Below are 18,036 nucleotides of genomic sequence, written 5' to 3' on the forward strand. Positions count from 1 at the left end.
TTGATGAGTTCCTTTGTTCCCCGTCACAACTACGGAGTAGGGAGTTTGTATAATTTCATCCACGGCAAGGAGTAATGTCATAACATCCCTGTTCTGAATTGGTTAATATTGTCTTCAATTTCTACACTAACACGGGCTGTCCTCCAGATGGCGACAATTCTGAACTGTATTTTCCTGCTAGCTCTGCCCCCTCTACGCACTTGGGCAGTACAACCTATCACCGAGCTCCATGTAATCATGTTAGTTCAAAGTTTAAAGGTAAGAAGGACGAAAAATGGCAGCCGGCAAACTGAGGTGTTGGCAGTGAATTGAATGGCTTATCCTCGAGTATATTTAGCTGCTAGCGCCCGTCTCTTTAAAAATTGGAATGCGGCATTGTGCGAATTCGTGATATATAAGAGTTTTTTGATTTAAGGAAGACTGTATGATGGCACTGGTGTACGAGTTCGTTTGGCGGATTTTGCATGCCCTCCTGCATCTACAACGAGTGCTCATCTCCTGGTTCCGAATCCGCCTGTGGAACTGGCGTCTCTGGAAGCGGGCTGTGGCGGCTCTGCTGGTGCCACTGGCGCTTGGTTTTCAGAACCACAAAAAACTAGGCACGTCTGCGGGCAAGCGGGGTCTCCGCCGAGTACGGTGGGGAGCAGACGGGAAATCTCTAGAGAAATTGCCGCTGCATGTCGGCTTGCTGATAGTGGAGGAGGAACTGCACTACACGGACATCGCCAACCTGGTCGTCTGGTGCATGGCCGTGGGAATCTCTTATGTTAGTGTTTACGATAATCAAGGTAAGCGCGATCACTGCGTTTAGGCGATATCTATTTGACCTGCATGCGATCCATATATTAAGACAGTTGTAGCATACTACTGTGGAAGTTGAAACTGAGCAGGAGGAAGTGCTGTCTGATGCGTATTAATTTGCAACATGCAGTCATGTGAGCTATAGCTAGAGCGGTACCCCTAATTCGATAAATAACACCAAGACGTTGAGTGATTAGTTAGCTACAGTATAACGCTCACTTTCATCGGCATCACAGGTTAAGAGTTATGTTTGTTTGGGGGCTACCAGTTAGCATATCTACTACAGTATTATTTCCTAGCCACTGGTTTATTTTTACCATATAAATCCCCATATATTTCACGGTCTGATCGTGGTTTTTAGCAAATTGCTAATCTTCGAAATTATGTATCACACAAGCTATGGTAATTAACTCTTGAACATGACTATTTTGTCTGATATCAGCAACCAGTGAAACTTGTCACTCCCGCCCCATAGTTAATTTTATAGCTAATAATTCAGCCTGTCCTACCAGATCCACCTTACTATCCGCTGTGATATATGGGTACGAACAAGGTGGTGTTATTGTATCGGTGCTGCGGGGGTCTTCCCGTCTGTACAATGCATAATTGGATCAGTAATTGGGATTATGAACGCAGGTGACCGTGTCCTCAGCCTTTCGCCTTTCACAAATGTAATACATCTTTAGGGTTAGGACACTCCAGGAATAGAGTTGCTTCCCGCTAAGTCTTCCTAGTCAAATGCCTTTGAATTTCGTGTCAGTAAGCATACGATGGCGTATCCGTTTCTGTTATACAATCCCACTATACCTCTCATGTTGAGACAATGAGTCCCCGGTGTTCCAATAGGTTTTCCATCCATCCAATCCTAAGTGTATTTTCTGTCCTTCAGAGATTTCATACTGTTCTGCTGTTGGACTGTTGTGTAAAATATGCCTGAAAGCATATGTAAAACTGTTTCCTCTACAAAAAAATACTAAATTCAATTGTTAAACTTATTTCTTAGGGTTTTGTGTAAAACTGTACTCTGAGACTGAGTATAATTTCTGTTGAAAAGTTGGTAGTTGGTAACCTTTGTGGAGAATTTCCCAATCTTATGAGGAAATGAGCTCAACGGACTGCGTGCTTTTAATGAAATCTGTGTTCTCCATACCATGTTAACTACATTGGTACAGTCTTTGCTACTTTTTAAAGTAGCATTGCAACATCTTCAAAGACCAGAAAATCACTGCTGAAAAAGGGTGTGAGTGCTTATGGAGAGCTGGGTCTGACACATAGACAGTCACAGCAGTGCATGTGTGAATTATTCACTCGGGACACGTATTTAAATTAAACTTCAGTTCCAAATTTGGGGGATGACTCATGTCTGGTGTGGGCAATTATACTTTAAAAAATATATAACTTTTTACAGAAAGATGCAAGTGCATCAGGTGATCAAATGACGTTGTACTTCACTCTGGGCAAGTCGGCCAAATTAACAAAAAAATCTTAATTTATGCAACATGTATGTATATAAACATAACTAATATGAAATATGCATTTAAAATGTTCTTGAGGTGGAGGAGTCATTGGCTGGGGATGGAATAAATCCTTAAAGAAACTTGCTGTCTGTCAGAGTTCAAGAGATTTTATTCAGATATATTCAAATGTATTCAAATTTGTGATGAAATGCAAACTCTCCTCAGTGGAACTCCAGGGCTGTTCGATCCCTACCTGCTTGATGTCTGCCTTTATTCCTGGCTCTTTTAAAGTCTGTCGTTTGCACTCCTGACGTGAATTACAGTCCAGAACGTCTGTGTTTTGCCAAGGTATCTTCAGAAGAAACAACTCCAGATTGATGGACGAAATCCTCAAGCAGCAACAGGATCTTCTGGGTCTTGACAGCACCAAGCACCCCGTTGAGTTTTTGAACAACAGAAATGAGAAACAAGACCATCAAGGTGGGTGGAGACATTACCCTCTGTGAAAGTAACATTACCTGCATGGTAAATGTTGTTGCTTTTGTGAGATAGCAGTACCTGGGGATATAACTCGGAGTGCGTTGCAGGTTGAGCCATTCAAACTATTACAAGAACCATTATAGAGTGGAAACCACCCACAGGTGGCTATACTAACCTGTTTCTAGTAAAACCTGGCAGGGCTCAGGCTACTTCACATTGGGAGTGGGATTTCCATCCCTGTACTTGACATTAGGTTGTACTCCCTGCTTGTGGGGCTTTCTGCCAAGTGTACGTATGTGAGCTCCAGTGGCCAGTGTCTCCAGAGGCAGGTTGAAGTAAATAAAGTCTCCAGTTGGGGGAGGTTTAAAGTAGCTTCTCTACTGTTTGAAAATGCGACCCTGCCCTGAAAGTGCTGCTACTCTACTGATCTAGTTTTTGCGGGTATTCCACAAAGCAGGATTACATCGTTCGCTTGAGTAAAACCTGGTGTGGCTTTTAAAAATATGTTTTATTATAACTTTAGTCCATGTTCCATGTTTATGAGGGTTATCAGGTTGAGCAATTATCCAGCTAACTCCTTAATCATGCTCACGATTGGCCTTCAGCTTTTTTGTGTTATGAATGGGGTTGGCCGCTCCAGTGTGGAACAGTTTACAGGATAGACTGAATTCACAACATCGCTCTAGTCAGGGGGCTTAGGTGGTTACCGAAAGGTTGGAGGTCATAGGAATGAGGCTTTTGAACAGGGATTTGAAGACTAGCGCTTCGAGGCTGCTTCTCCTATCAGTTGTGAAGCTTGTTTATCGGTTGTGAAGCTCTTGGCATACTGGTGGTCAAGAGATTTCATGTTTACCAGTTGGAGGGAGCCATCAACTGTTATTACATTAGTTTACAGTTATTTAGTTGACGCTTTTATCCAAAGCGATTTACTGTTGTTTAGACTAAGCAGAGGATGGTCCCCCTTGGAGTAATGTGGGGTTAAGTGCCTTGCTCAAGGGCCAAACAGCTGTGCAGATCTTATTGTGGCTACACCGGGACTTGAACCACCAACCTTCCGGGTACCTTAGCCACTAGGCAACAGGCTATTGAACACTGGCTAATTCGAATGGACTGTCGTCGGTTACTGTGGTCGGTTACAGTGTAGAGTCCGCCAGTGTGTTTGTTCATGTTAAAGACTGACAGCACATGTTAGGCTCCTCACAGGCTTGCTGGAGCCTGACGTTCATGAGCAAGAGGAACCTGTTGAGGTAGTTCAGACGTCTTGCACAAACTCCCTGGGAGTCTTCCCCTAGAGCCAAAACCGTCCATATCTCACTGGGCGGAGACGCCTAGAGGGAGTATATCGGTCGGACTGGCCTGGGAATTTTCAGGGATCTGTGTGGAGGAGTCTGTTGGAGGGAACAGGGTTGTCTGATCCTCACTTTGTGTCAAAGCAATGTGGTTACATCATCTGCTTGAGAATGTAATGCATGGAAATTACACATGTTGATCGGCGTTAGCGGCCCACTCTGAAATTTTGGTTGCTAGTAAAATGGTAATTGCTTACAAACAGCGAAAAGAAAAATATGTTAATTTAAAAAATACTGAGAGTCAACAGCACTATACAGCCAAATACCAGTATTGTTGGTCCTTTTCAAGGTGTTTCACATCCGTTTCTCCGGTTGTGCATATGCTATGTCACATGACCAGCCATGCTTAGTTTTTTCGACCCTGTGAAGGCAGTCCACGCGGGTTAATTAAGGAGCGCCGCGCGTTCTTACAAGTCGTCGGCATTTGAAGGCCTCTGACTAGCGCCTTGAGCGAATGAATGTTTCGAACAGCTCGCACACTCCGGGGCGTATGGACGAACAATGAGCACGAAGCCATGGCGGTCTCCTGTCTGTCATTAAGCATAAACAATCGGTTGCCCTGCGGATGTTTTCAATTCCGTATCTCCGGTGGTTTTTATCATTGGCACACACATCCAAGGAGCCCAGCAAATATTGTGCCAGTATCTCATTGTTGTTCGCCATTCTGTGTCTCTTGTCAGTTGCTGGAGTTGGAGCATTTTTTAATTAAAATTTTCTGGAGACCCTCTCTGGTGCAGATGATGATGACCAGAGGGCACAGGCAGTGGTTGACAGAGCTGTGTTATTGTCCCCTCCTGTCAGTGCTGTCGTGCCAGCCGGTGGTGAAGGCCTTGTCTCCCGACGACGGGAGGCCCAGCATCGTGAGGGCCGCCCAGGAGCTCTGCAAAGCCGTGGAGCAGAAGGAGAGGAGGGCCAAAGACATAGACGTCCACATGCTGGACTCCTTACTCAGGGGTAAGCCTCCCCAGCCTCCTGATATTCATCATCTCTGTCTGTTATTACATTACATTACTGGCATTTGACAGACGCTCTTATCCAGAGCGACGTACAGTTGATTAGACTAAGCAGGAGACAATCCTCCCCTGGAGCAATGCAGGGTTAAGGGCCTTGCTCAAGGGCCCAACGGCTGTGTGGATCTTATTGTGGCTACACCGGGATTTGAACCACCGACTTTGCGTGTCCCAGTCATTTACCTTAACCACTACGCTACACTACTGTTTTTCAGTATGTCTCGTATTGGGGAACATACCATTATGTTGCTTGTGTAGTAATTCCAAACGACCGTTTCATATTCAGTTTAATGTGCACAGTAAACAATAGCATTTAGCATCGTTAAAAATGTTTTTTTTCCAATTGTGTTATTCTGACCACAGTTATGACTCTCACGCTGCATGTTGGAGAGAGAGAGCAGTGCAATAAAATGGCTTCTTTCTATATCTTTTATTTTTTATTTTTTATGTGAAGTGCTAGATAAAGCCTGCTTTTAAGGTCACACTGAAACTTTCTTAAAAGACTTTAAGGCAGTGGTGTGTGATTAAAAGTCTCAGGTAATGAGAACTGAAGTCAGTTCTGTGCCAGATCGCTCGAGAACCACTAAACTCTTGTCAGGAGTCTTGGGTCCACCCCAGCCTGCACCAGAATTAATCACCCCGTAATGCGCATTAAAGTCCCAGGCTTCAGATCAAATATTTAGAAGGCCCCGTAAATCAAATCGATGCATTTGCAGAGCACTAATCTGAATATAACATCTCCCCTGCCGTTCAGATCAGCAGATTTCTCCTTCAAGGGTACGGCGAGGTAATATTGGAGATGGCAGTGGAATTATCCGTGCTTCTTGCAGGAAAATGTCTTTTTATGTACAGGTGTATAAACGCAGATTTTTTCTGGCGGCGTCTTCACCGGTAATGAGGGAAAGTGTCTAGTTTGTTTTCTTGCTTTCTCGGTGATATGCCCAGATGCCGCTGAACTGAGATAGAGAAGCTTCTGATCTTGCAGATTTAAAATTTCATTTAAAAATGGATGCATAGGAGCCTGCAATCAAAAGGATGTTTTCAGGGAGAAAAAGTAGTAATATGTAGTTTACTTCACAGCTTTCACTTTTCACTGAATAAATGTACAGTTTGTGCAGTTTATAAAAGTGCAATATTTATGGCTGAAATCATGTTACAATGCATTGTGGGAATTGTGGTTTTTGATGCTGTGTTCATACAGACTCGGTACACATACCGGACCCAGACCTTGTGCTGAAGTTTGGTCCAGTGGAGAGCACCTTGGGTTTTCTCCCGTGGCATATTCGGCTGTCTGAGTTCATGTGAGTCCACCTCCTCACCCCCCCCCCCCCGCTTTCCCAGAATTCCCTATTTAAACGAAGCTGCATCCCCAAACGCAGGCATGCACTATTGCAGGATCGGCTTTGCTCCAACGCGTTATTGCTTTATTTATTTCAGTCAGCCGCTTGCGCTGCTTGCATTTCTCACATGCATTTAAGAGGCCACACAAGTAATGCTGCTCTAGAGCTGGGCTCAAAAGCACAAGGGCACTGACCTACCTGAGGATAAACACAAACACACTTGATCTTCATTCCTGGCCCTGGAGAGCGGCAGGTTCTGCTGTTTTCACATTAATATCAGCAACCATTTCAGACCCAGAAAACCAGGTGAGGGCAGTTAACTGTGTAATCGACTGCTTTAATTGATCAATGAAGTGCCAAATAGCAACAAGAACCAGCAGGGTCTGCAGCTCTCCAGGACGGGGAGTGAAGATGGCCGCTTTAGGCAGTGAGGCTGTGTCTTCACTGCTTCATGCAGCAGCCAAAAGGCAAAAGACACAGTGTATATTGTCCTGTGCAGGGCACCATTGTTTAATATCATGGAAAACAGCTGCACTGACAGTCCGTTCTTTGAATCAGATGGCTCTGTAACATCCGTTAAACATGGGGGAATTCCCCACGGTCAGTGTAGCCTCCAGCTAGCTTGGGGAAGGAGGTCTGCCACTGGAGCTTGGCGGCAGGGAATGTGGGAATGCGTGCGTGTCCGCGCGTATGTGTGCGTGTGTGTCCATGGGCGATACATATGCATGTGATCAGTCATCCACATTTATATGCCCATATGTCTATCTGACAGTCTTATCTGTAGTTCACCTGCTTCGGGGAGAGACTGGGACAGAATGACAATGAGTCCTTTCTCCTTCTGCTCTGCCACCTGCCCTGAATGGCGTGTGAGTGTGTGCGTGCATGCGTGTACACGTGCACCTGTGCGTGTATCATCTCAGTTCATCTGTGTAGAATGTCTATGGCTCCAAATGATGGCGCATGTCTGAACCAGCATTTATGGTTACGGCTGTTTAGTGAGAATAATTGGTTACCACAGACACCAGAGTAGCTACACTGGCTCTCCAGGCCTGGTGACCCCTGTTTCTGTGCGATTACCCAATCACCCCCCGGTCCTTAAATGGAAGAGATGTGTAAGAGCTGAGAACAGTGTAGTGATCAGCTCCCCACAGTCCTATTCCGAAATACACGATTGGCCCACACATTGGCTTTTGGGCATTTCAAATTCGGAAAGAAAAAACTGCAGCCAAAAAACAGTTGAAATGTGCACGCGCCGAGTGGTCGGTATATAAATTATTCAGTTGTTGACATTATTGAAACTCGTTCCTCATATGACCACTAGAGGGCAGTGTCCAGCTAGTCGCACGTAGGCCGTTTCCAGGTTGCATCCTTTATCTCTTATAGCCAGGGAAGCGGATGAATTCACTCCAGGGTCACAGAGAGGGCAGGCGGGGTGAGGTGCCCGTGCAGCAGTGGTGGGAACACTGCGTTGTGCGGCATTTTAAACCGACGAACCTTCCCCCCCCCCCCCCCCCCCCACGCTGACGACCCCCCTGTCTTCTCTCTTTCCCTTCAGCTCCTTGCCTTCTCACACGGACGTCTCCTACGAGGACTTTTTCAGCGCCCTCCAGCGCTACTCTTCCTGCGAACAGAGGCAGGGGAAGTGAGAGCCTCTCTATGTTTACAAGCAACCAAGAACAAGCGCCTGCTGCCGCCCCCCGGTCCCCAAAACATCCCTCGGCCCTACCCCAACCTGTGTTTAATTTCAGCTCCTCAAAAAGAACGCAAGTGACGTCTCCGCCCCCCCACCCCAACCTCCCACCCTGTCAGAGCCCAGGTAACTGCCAACGAGGACGCCCACCTGCTGAAGGTTGAGAGACTTAGGTGACCAGGCCCCTGCCTGTTTAGAAAGCAGCAGCTTGAACGTACCTGAAATGACTTTATGGGATCTGCTGTATGCCCTTAACACGTTTTTGTGTCTGTCTGTAATTTAAGCAAAATGGTATTCAAAAGATCAAAATCCTATTTAAAAAAAAAAAAAAAAAAAACTAAAAAAAAGTCTCTGAACATAACGGTTTGTCGGAGAATGACACTTATCTGTCACATTAAAATAACACATCTGTCCGTGTCTGTCTGTCAAGACGGATCAAGTAAGCGCTGTGTAGAGCATCTATTTAGATAATTCTCAGTGGCCTGTGAGTCGATTCTGAATGTGGATATTTCTAGCATACACATCAATGTTTTTGTGTGGAAGTGGATGTGAGCTGATCTGTTCTGATCTGCCCAGCTTACCCAAAACATTCTCACCATGTTGCTGCCATGTAGTGGCAATGTTATAACCTTCACCAAACATTCCAGTAATGCTGTGAGAACATTTTGTGTTGGCTGGGGGTATTCTGCATGCATAGGATGCACTGTGAAATCGCAAGGTTGTGCAGTCATTCAGAGTGAGAGTAATACTGTGTCCTTATGTGTGTCTGTCTCTGTGTGCATGCGCATCTCCCCAGCCAGCGAGCTGCACCAATCTCCACTAAATCCTGGGACTCTAATCTAGAAGGCATCAAAATGGTTCCGTCCATGACATTTTCCACTACGCCCGTTTGAAATTATTAGAAACGCTGAAGGAATTTGCACAGGCAAAAGAGCTTAATATTAACAGATGTCAACTCCGGAATTTGTCTTTTTACAGCTTATAGGAGAGGGACATTACATTTCCAAATGGTTTAAGATAATTTCCATCAGATTTTCATTTAACATACGCTTAAAATTGGGTTGAATTATATTTGTATTTGATTACCAAAAAAATATTGCACTCAAACTGCATGATATTTCCATTGTTCGCTATATCTCAGTTTCAAGGCTCTAATTTCGGCTGCTAATTTCCAGTGTAGACGCTGGTTAATATGAGTCAGGATGTTATCTTTACGAGCTTCGCTCCTCCCGCTCCCTGTCGACGGTAATCAGTGCGAACATCCAATAAATGTTACTGGTGCCTCTACTGGCCAAAAACTGCTAATTGAGTTTAGATGGAACTCGTTTATGGTCTTTTTCATGTGAACATTGTTGTTTGTATTTCTGTGCCTACGGTGAGGGGAATTGACTGTATACAGTATTTTGCATTGCCATAAAATTGGGGATGTCAGCAGAAGTTTGCTTTGTGTTGTGCTCTGAATGCCCATCTATTTTGCAGTTTTATCAGTGGTCACATCTATGGCACCATAGCACTTAATCCTGGCTTGGCAATAAATGTGTACGTTTTATTGTGTCTTTTTAGTACTTGAAATCGGAAGCTCCTGGAAAAGTTAGCTTTTTTTAATGGCTAAGAAATGTATCATACCACGTGAAAGGACAGCAGAGTTTGGAGTTATTTAAAGCGTTGAACGGACCTCCTACAGCACGGGCTTGATGCTCCTTAGCCATCGGAAAAGGAGCGGTAATGCACTGTAATTGGCTCAGATCTGCAGGTGGGTCGTTTCTCCGTCCTGCATTTTCTACCAGAGGCTCCATGGGAGTGCCGTTCCTATTCACCGGCAATTTATTTATCGACGGCGATGAGAACGTTTCCCCGTTGCGCAACTGTCCAAGTACGGCTGAACCACCATCTGCAAATTGCCCGAACGACTGTGCCGCAAATAGTTTAATTTGACTCGAATTGAAAGCGTTCATCTGTTAAGACGTTTTCCCCCACACACAGTCCTGCTAGTTTGAACAGTTTACGACCGAAAATTTCATACATGCGTTTAAGTATTCAGCTCTCTGCTGATCAAAACTCCAGTTCTGTTAAAAGGCTGCAATATTCCCCATGTAGTGTATTTCTGGATTTAACATGACAAATTATGCAAAAGTAATGATAAATTGATATTTGTGGATTATGACTGTTGGTGTTGTTAAGAAATGCTGTTAGGAGGTCCTTTTATGCAGTGTGGGCTTGAATGATTTTACACACACAGCTCTCCTGACTGCTACACTACCATGGACAGAAGCTGCTTTACAGTTTGTTTGAGTTGTGCATCCTGTAATATAACTGCTTTTAATGCTGTAATATAATCAGTCCAACCACAACCTGTAATAACGCTGCTTTTCATAGATACCACAGATGAGTGTCATCATTTGGTAACCAAGCGAAACTGAGCCAAAGTCTTATTCAATTAAGCATATTGATGTGTTACTGCAGACCCCAGATATACCTGATCAATAGTTCAAATTGTGGCAGGATAGTTGTGATTAAACTTCCTATAGATTCATGTTATTAATTGTAATTCAAGGTCAGTACTGCATGAGACCCTAAAATCTCTGATGTTGGTACGTATTTCCAGTGAAGAGGTCCCTTGAATCTTCTAGCAGGAAAGATTTGTGTAAAATCTCAGTAAGCTGTTTCCATTTCATAAAGAACTTTTGATCTGCAAGGATTTTGTCAGCTCTAAGCTCCTTAGAAAATTTATTAGCACTGAGCATTTTGTCTGATTTTGAATGAATGTGGCATTTAAACTCTGACAGCCGTGGTTACGACTTTAGAAGATTATTCTGCATTACCATGAGCTCAGGTTAGACCAAACGGATCCCCATCTCCCCAAACTCATACACGCACGCACACACGCACGCACAGCCATTTTAGAAGATGATGACATTTCGGCTTTTCATGAGGAAAATGCAGCCTGGGGATTTTTTGTTTTTTGCTGAATGAGACTTCAGTCACATTTCTCTAATGACATAATGTTGGAAGAGTTTCTATTTCGAGGCATTGCCTCATATGCGTGATCTGTTTGCTACAGCTGGGTTCTGCAGACGTTCAGATGACCGGCTGTAGCTGACTTCACACATTTCCGAGGTAAAATGCTGTCATCAGATCTAAAAATAAGAAGAAAACGAGATATTTAATAGGTGCAAAAAATTTTTTTTTAAAGACACAAAACCGCTTTGTGATTGAGGACATGTTTTTCACTCTTGGCTTGGTTTAGGTGGAAAAAAAAAAAACAAGAAGATGCCAAATAAGTGAAGCCCTCAAATACATGCTGGGAAATGTCCTTGGCATCAGATGTGTATTACAGACTGAATAATCGTTCCCTTTTTTTATTTGATTCATTTTAAAAGACCATGATTTCTTTTATTTATTCATTTTTCTTCATAGCTGCAGATTTAGAGTGTACCGCATTATTCCATTTACACTTTTGTTACACTGTTGTTATCGCATGAAGCACTGAGACCTTTCTGCTCTTCACAGGAGTTAAGAACCCAGCCACCACTCAGCCCTCACAATTTAGCTACAAGCTGGTACATAAATTGTAAATAAAGGATGCAAGCACATTACGCAACGAAGATAATAGATGGGGCATGCTCAAATCTCGCGCTCGAGGCCGGCAGTACTGCTGGTTCTCATTTTTGCCCTCTAAGCAGGACTGATTTAAACCAGAGACACGAGGGGAGCGGAATCGCTAGCAAATCAGTGGCATTAATCGATCGTTTAACTATCTGGTAGGAAAAATATATTTTTAATACGGCTGGCCTCGAGGGCCCAATGTGAGTATCCCTGTAATAGATAATGAAGATGTTCTATTGTGAGATGCTCTCTCTTCACTGGGAATGTCTGCCCTTGATTCGAGTCTCGGCGTTGTGGGAGATAGCCGCGTAGCTCTCGTTCGCTTCAATCTAGTCAGCGGTGCCAAAACCAATGTCAGAATGGGGACGTCGCGTTGTGAATGTGTCTCTTTTTGTCTAGTGCTGACCCTGCAAACCCTGGCAAACCTGATGTTCATTTGTGTCCAACTGTAAATAATGTGTAGAAGGGTTTTTAAACTAAATTGAAGAGTCGACTCTATACGAATACCTGTGTACCTATTTTAAATGAACATGCTGATTAAAATGGGGAAAGAAATAGCTAAAACTCCTGTCTCCCTGTCTCTTTGTAACACCTTCAAGGTCATTAAAAAAGAAAGCTATGTGTGGGCCACTTTCAACCCTACTGTATCTGGGAATTAAAGTAAACTTTTGACCATTTTAATATGTTTGTTTTTGTTTTTCCGTAAGTTGAAGCTGAAGCCGCTCTTCAGCGTGCAGCCCATGGGAGCACAGCCTCCCACACTCCACTCAAACTGCAGATCCTTCAGTTACCTTTGTGTTTTTCCGCTCTGCATTTCAGTCTCATTGAAATAGTCTGAACAGCTGTAGAACCCTACCTAACAAAAATCCCTGGCCTTATCTGCAGCCCCTCCCCCCCCCCCCCCCCACACACGCACACGCTTTCTATCACAGTATAACACCCCACGGTTGACCCCCACAGAGTAGTTCAGGCAAGATGATTGGATTCCCCACTGACAAATGATCCAGAAGATGCTGTAGATTGGCTCACTTCTCCTTCTCTCACTCACTCGCTTGCTTGAAAAGATAAGGACTCGGATCTATCACAGAAGAAAGAGAAGGCAAAGAAGAGAGAGACACCATGTTGAAGTAAAGAGACAGACTAGGAAAAGAATGCATGATTTGTGCTTATAAATCTGCACATACCTCTCTCGTTCGACTAGAACCAAAACAAGAAACATGAGATGACAATAAATGTATGATAATTAAGCTCTTGTTCTCAATACAATATAACCCACCGGTTGATCTTTGCTCCAGTATTGCCAGTTTAACAGTGAGAAGCATGGGGAATTCCACCCCTTGGCATTTCCAGAGTTTATTCTTTATTATTTGTTAATAAAGAAAAATGGGAAATTTAAGCAACCCAAAACAAAAAGTAATTACTAAAATTGCACATGAAGCAATCTATTCCACAACTCCAAAGTCAATAGAAGACCTCTATTGATCATCTCATTCATAAACTGGTGTAAATGCTTTGCCAATGCTACTGTAATGCATGCAAATAAAGCCTCTTTATTATTGAGATATCAGATATCTCCATGTGCAAGAAAACAGACCATCAGATTCCTTTGCTTGGGGGCAGCTGTGTGGGATTGTTTCGCAAGTTATGGAGGATTTAAATCTTTTTTGAGAAACTTATCTTACAACGAGGCGTACAATAACGTCTTCACCTAGATGAAACTTCTGCCTGATTGTGTCATGCTATCTGCGGTTAGATAAGAAGTCCAAGCAAAGGCTGTTAAATATTCTGTTTGTTTTTAGCTGTTAGAGAGATTATGAGTTGATGGATGTCAGTTCAAATGCATGTCTCAAGATGACAGTTTGATACTAGTCTTGTCAATGTGTGACACACTGGTAAGTGACAGCAGCATTTTGTAATATCCAGGGGCATTACAAATGAATGTGTAAATGCTCAAAAGTCTATGTGACAATATTAGACCTTGAAAATAAATATTAAAAATGTTTTCCAGTGGATTACTTCAATAAGCAATTCTGTGGTTAGAAAGGCACAGTGCTGTTATGAAGCAAAGGAGGACTGACGCCGCTAAAACAAGCTCCCGCAATTCTCACCGTTTTAATGACACGGATGTTTGTCTATTTATAGAGCTGTAGAATCAGGCCTTTTTTAAAGTGGGTATTTGTCTCAGCAAGCTGAGCAGTAGGAGACGCGTGTGACGGCACCGAGCATCTCTCGACAAACAAGATAAATGCTGCTGTGATGTATCACTACGCTACACAGAAGCAGAAACTGGAAATGGAGTTTGGCTCTCGCCCATAGCTTTTCAGTCATGGGTAGCAACTACTGACATTGACGGATAATCTCAAAGCATCTTTATTTGCTGCAGTAATGATATCTTATACCCCCATCCAAGATTAAATATGAACAACAAAAAAGAAAGAAGAAATAAATCAATGACTCAGTTCTATTTTTATTCAGGTTTGCTCGCATGGTGTGATTAAGTTATAGCATACAGGGAAAGCAACCATGAATGATATCCACAATAATAAAATAATTGATTCTCCTTCCATTGCATGGCTGTGCTGATCATATTACAGCCATACCGCCATGCACCCTTCTCTTGCCAAATGGATGAAGTTAAGCAGGTGTGGGCTTGGTTAGTACTTGGGTGGGAGACCTGTGAGTGATGGGGACACTGCAGCGGAGGACCCTGTGTTCTGGTTGTGATGTTAAACTGAGGCCCTGACTCACTGTGGCCATTAATGATCCCATGACCCTCTTCACAAGAGTAGGGGGATCCCTCGTGCCCTGGCTAAATTCCCAACCTCGCTCTTTCAACCTGCCACATAATCATCCCCTTATTTAATTGGCTCAAAACGTTTTTTATCTCCCTCTCCACCTCAGCTGATGAGTGGTGAGAATTCTGCCGCAAAATGGCTGCTGTTGCATCACCCAGGTGGGTGCTACACATTGGTGGTGGTTGCAGCGAGTTTCCCCCTCAACACTGTAAAACCATTTGAGTGTGAGAAAAGCGCTATATAAATGCAACTATCTATCTGTGATGGCTTTAGCCCATTTCAATGACTTCACCTTCAATAGTGTGTTTGGTAATTAGCTGAGCCTTTGACAGTAAAGCAGCCACATCTACAAGTTAAATGAAGTCTTGTTATTTTACCTCTTTTTTCAATTATTGTTAACTGCTCATCTCCATTGCACAACGCAAACACAAACACAAATGTGCATGTATGCATGCATGTACACAATGCACATACACAGACACTGATGTATGTACGTGCGCACATACACAAACACACACACACACACACACACACACTCACACCTGCCTCATAGTTTGGCTGAATAACAAACTTCAGCAAGAAGATAATTGCTGTTGTGGTACGGCAGTTTCAAAGCTCTATAGTGCAATTTCTTCCATCTGGTAGGATGGCTACCTGAACAGAGAGAGGTCCGCAATAACAAGCAAGTATACAGTAAGAGGGGACATTTGCCGGCACACAAAATTAATAACATTGTTATATAATTAAATACAGTAATAGGAACACTGCAAAAGCTGGCAACAGGGGCCTGTTCCACAAAGCAGGATTACTGAGTTAGCCAGATAACTGCACACACCCCCAAATCTGGAACAGGCACTGAAGCTAAAAGAGTGCAGTTATCTGGCTAACTCAGTATTCCTGCTGTGTAGAATAGGCTTCATTATGAGAATGACTATATACATTTGTAAGAAATCAAATAAATAAACAGCATTATGATACATTTTAATAATACATTTTATTTGAGAAGCCCTTTTCTCACACTCAAATTATAGGATGCAGCAGCTGGATATGAAAATATGAGGTAATCGTATCCACATGAGAATTAATGAGAGTGCCATACTTGAGCAACAACCTGAATACTGAATTAAGGGAAGCTGAGCACCTGAACACTACATTAATTGTTGTACAATTTCTGATCACTTAATCAGAGAGAACACAGTGGCTGCGCGCAGAATATGTGGATTATATTCACTGAACACTAATATAGAGATACACGGAGGAATCGGTTGGTTCCTGTCCCAGAACAAAGACATGCTAAAATTGCTGTTCCTGGGCATGGGGGACTATACCCACTGGCAAGTGCACGAGCGGTACAAACGATAGAGGAAGTAGAGAGATGGGAACAGCTATAGGTTCATAAATACCTTCCGAGAAAGCCTGTACGTATGCAGCAGTTCTGAGCGGAACGAAACGTGTGACCCCCCTTCAACTACAGACCTGGCGCTGAGACCAGCGACGTCTCTACCACGCCGCCACAGACAGCCAACGTGGGCCACAAACACCACTCCTCTTCCAGCTCAACTGTTTCCATGACAACTCAGAAAGGTGACAGAGGGGAACGTGTGTTTCTCTACAGAAATGTCACGCCGATCGAAACGCGGCATCTGCTCGAGCCCCACGTCCTCTTTCTCGTCACCTTGAGCCATGGTTTAATGAGAGGCTGTTGTTGTCGGACAGAAAACCAAACATTTGCGATGCGCTTGAGGTGAACAGCACTAGTCATAGAGCAGATTTCAATGAATGGAGGGAAACGCTCAATTACATGATGTGCGCTGAAGGGCTTAACCACAAGTGACTCTTATTACGGTATGATCTGGAAAACCTTGCGAGAAATCGCTGAAATTGCCTGTGATTTGTACGAGAACGGCTGTTGGGGGTATTCAAATGAGTCCCTTCACCATTAGCACGTATTCTTCTTAAAACAAAAGTGAAAGCACGCCTGAGCAGAACTTTGGACAAATCGCGTCTCTCGTCGTTTCTGGCTCCGGCTGTTGAGACTGGGGGCTGAGTGCAAGGTGCCGTTTCCCACCCGGAGGCAGTCGCGCTTTACGGCGCGGTGTGTGCCCGGACCCAGCACATCCGAGAGCTGACGGAGCGTGGAGGAGGGAGCAGCCGTTACGCTTCTGAGCACAACCATCTACTCTTCACCAGGAACGATTCCCTTTTCAAAATACGACAAACGTCTCTCCGTGGAAACGCGATGAGCGGGTTATTTGCGCAGATTAGGGACTATAGGAAATGGACAATTAAGATACAGTCGGTAGCCTTTTGTCTGAGAGAATAACGCCTGACAGACATTCATTTTAATAAGGAGACAGAGATGGATCGCTTCAGTGGACAATAGTCCTGATTTTGATCTTCAGTGGGAAATCTCCTGATATCTCTCACTTAATTAAAGCTCACACATAAATCTTTTATAACAATTTTGAAAAGATTTCCTCTATGGGCTAGCAATCACCTGCAAATAATGACTCTACACACAGTTATAAACTCTGCCTAGACCCCTGAGTGGTGTATCCAGCTGGGTTACTTCCTCTTAAGCAATGCATGTTCAAATTTAGACCCACCTCTGTCCATGTAGGGTTATATAATTGGACGTGGAGCTGTATGATTGCACATTAATCCATTTTACTGCAGGGCTGCACTGGTTACTGTCTGCAAAGGGAGCATATGCTGACTGCAGGGGCTGCTTGACCAGAGGCAGAATGCATCCCTCTGTCCTGGACAGTGGTGCTGTATGTGGTTGGATGAATCCAAAAAATGGCAGGTGGTCCAACGTGAGATCTTTGCATGGAGCCCAAAATCCGTGGTTGCACTCCTTGATTGCAATGAGTGTGCAGGAAAAGGGGCAAATGTTTTGCTAGGTATGCCCCCCAACATCCCAATGCATACAGTTGGTACAGGTTTGTAGAACCATTACATTACAATACAGTTTAGCTGATGCTCTTCATCAAAAGTGGATACAGCAATGTGGTGTTAAGGGCCTTGCTGAAGGGCCCAATAGCTGTGTGGATTTTATCATGGCTACACCAGGGCTTGAACTACCAACCTTCCAGGTCCCAGTCAAAGACCATAGCCACTAGACTACAGTTTAGTTCTGGGCTGAGGTCATGGACATCAATCTCCCTGGAAGTGGACTGAGGAATCTGAAAAGGGGGAAATGATGGGAGATCAAAGAAGTGAGGAGGTGTTTGCTGCACGGACTGTCTGCTGAACTAGGAGCACATTGTCTAGAGCACTGGTTACCAACCTTGTTCCTGGAGATCGACTGTCCTGTAGGTTTTCACTCCAACCCTGATTTGGCATACCTGACTGGCCAAATTAGCAGCTCATCAGCATCTTCAGCTGTTGAATTAGGTGTGCTTTGTTAGGGGTGGAGTGAAAACCTATAAGATCGTATATCTGTTTTAGAGTGTGACTGTTAAACTGTCCCAAACGTCAGGTAATCAACCTATCTAGCTATAAACTT

The 18,036-nt window shown here is 43.9% G+C and overlaps 1 protein-coding gene across 1 annotated transcript; it reads left to right on the forward strand.

Moving 5' to 3' along the window:
- The first annotated feature begins 245 nt into the window (after positions 1-245).
- nus1 (NUS1 dehydrodolichyl diphosphate synthase subunit) lies at positions 246-12,297 on the forward strand. Its single transcript, XM_061244008.1, has 5 exons — positions 246-788; positions 2,607-2,738; positions 4,889-5,041; positions 6,299-6,398; positions 7,993-12,297. The coding sequence occupies exons 1-5, from the start codon at positions 425-427 to the stop codon at positions 8,081-8,083; spliced, it is 840 nt and encodes a 279-aa protein (XP_061099992.1). The 5' UTR covers positions 246-424; the 3' UTR covers positions 8,084-12,297.
- The last annotated feature ends 5,739 nt before the right edge of the window (positions 12,298-18,036 follow it).

The sequence above is a fragment of the Conger conger genome, chromosome 5, assembly GCF_963514075.1.
Source record: "Conger conger chromosome 5, fConCon1.1, whole genome shotgun sequence".
Taxonomy (NCBI): domain Eukaryota; kingdom Metazoa; phylum Chordata; class Actinopteri; order Anguilliformes; family Congridae; genus Conger; species Conger conger.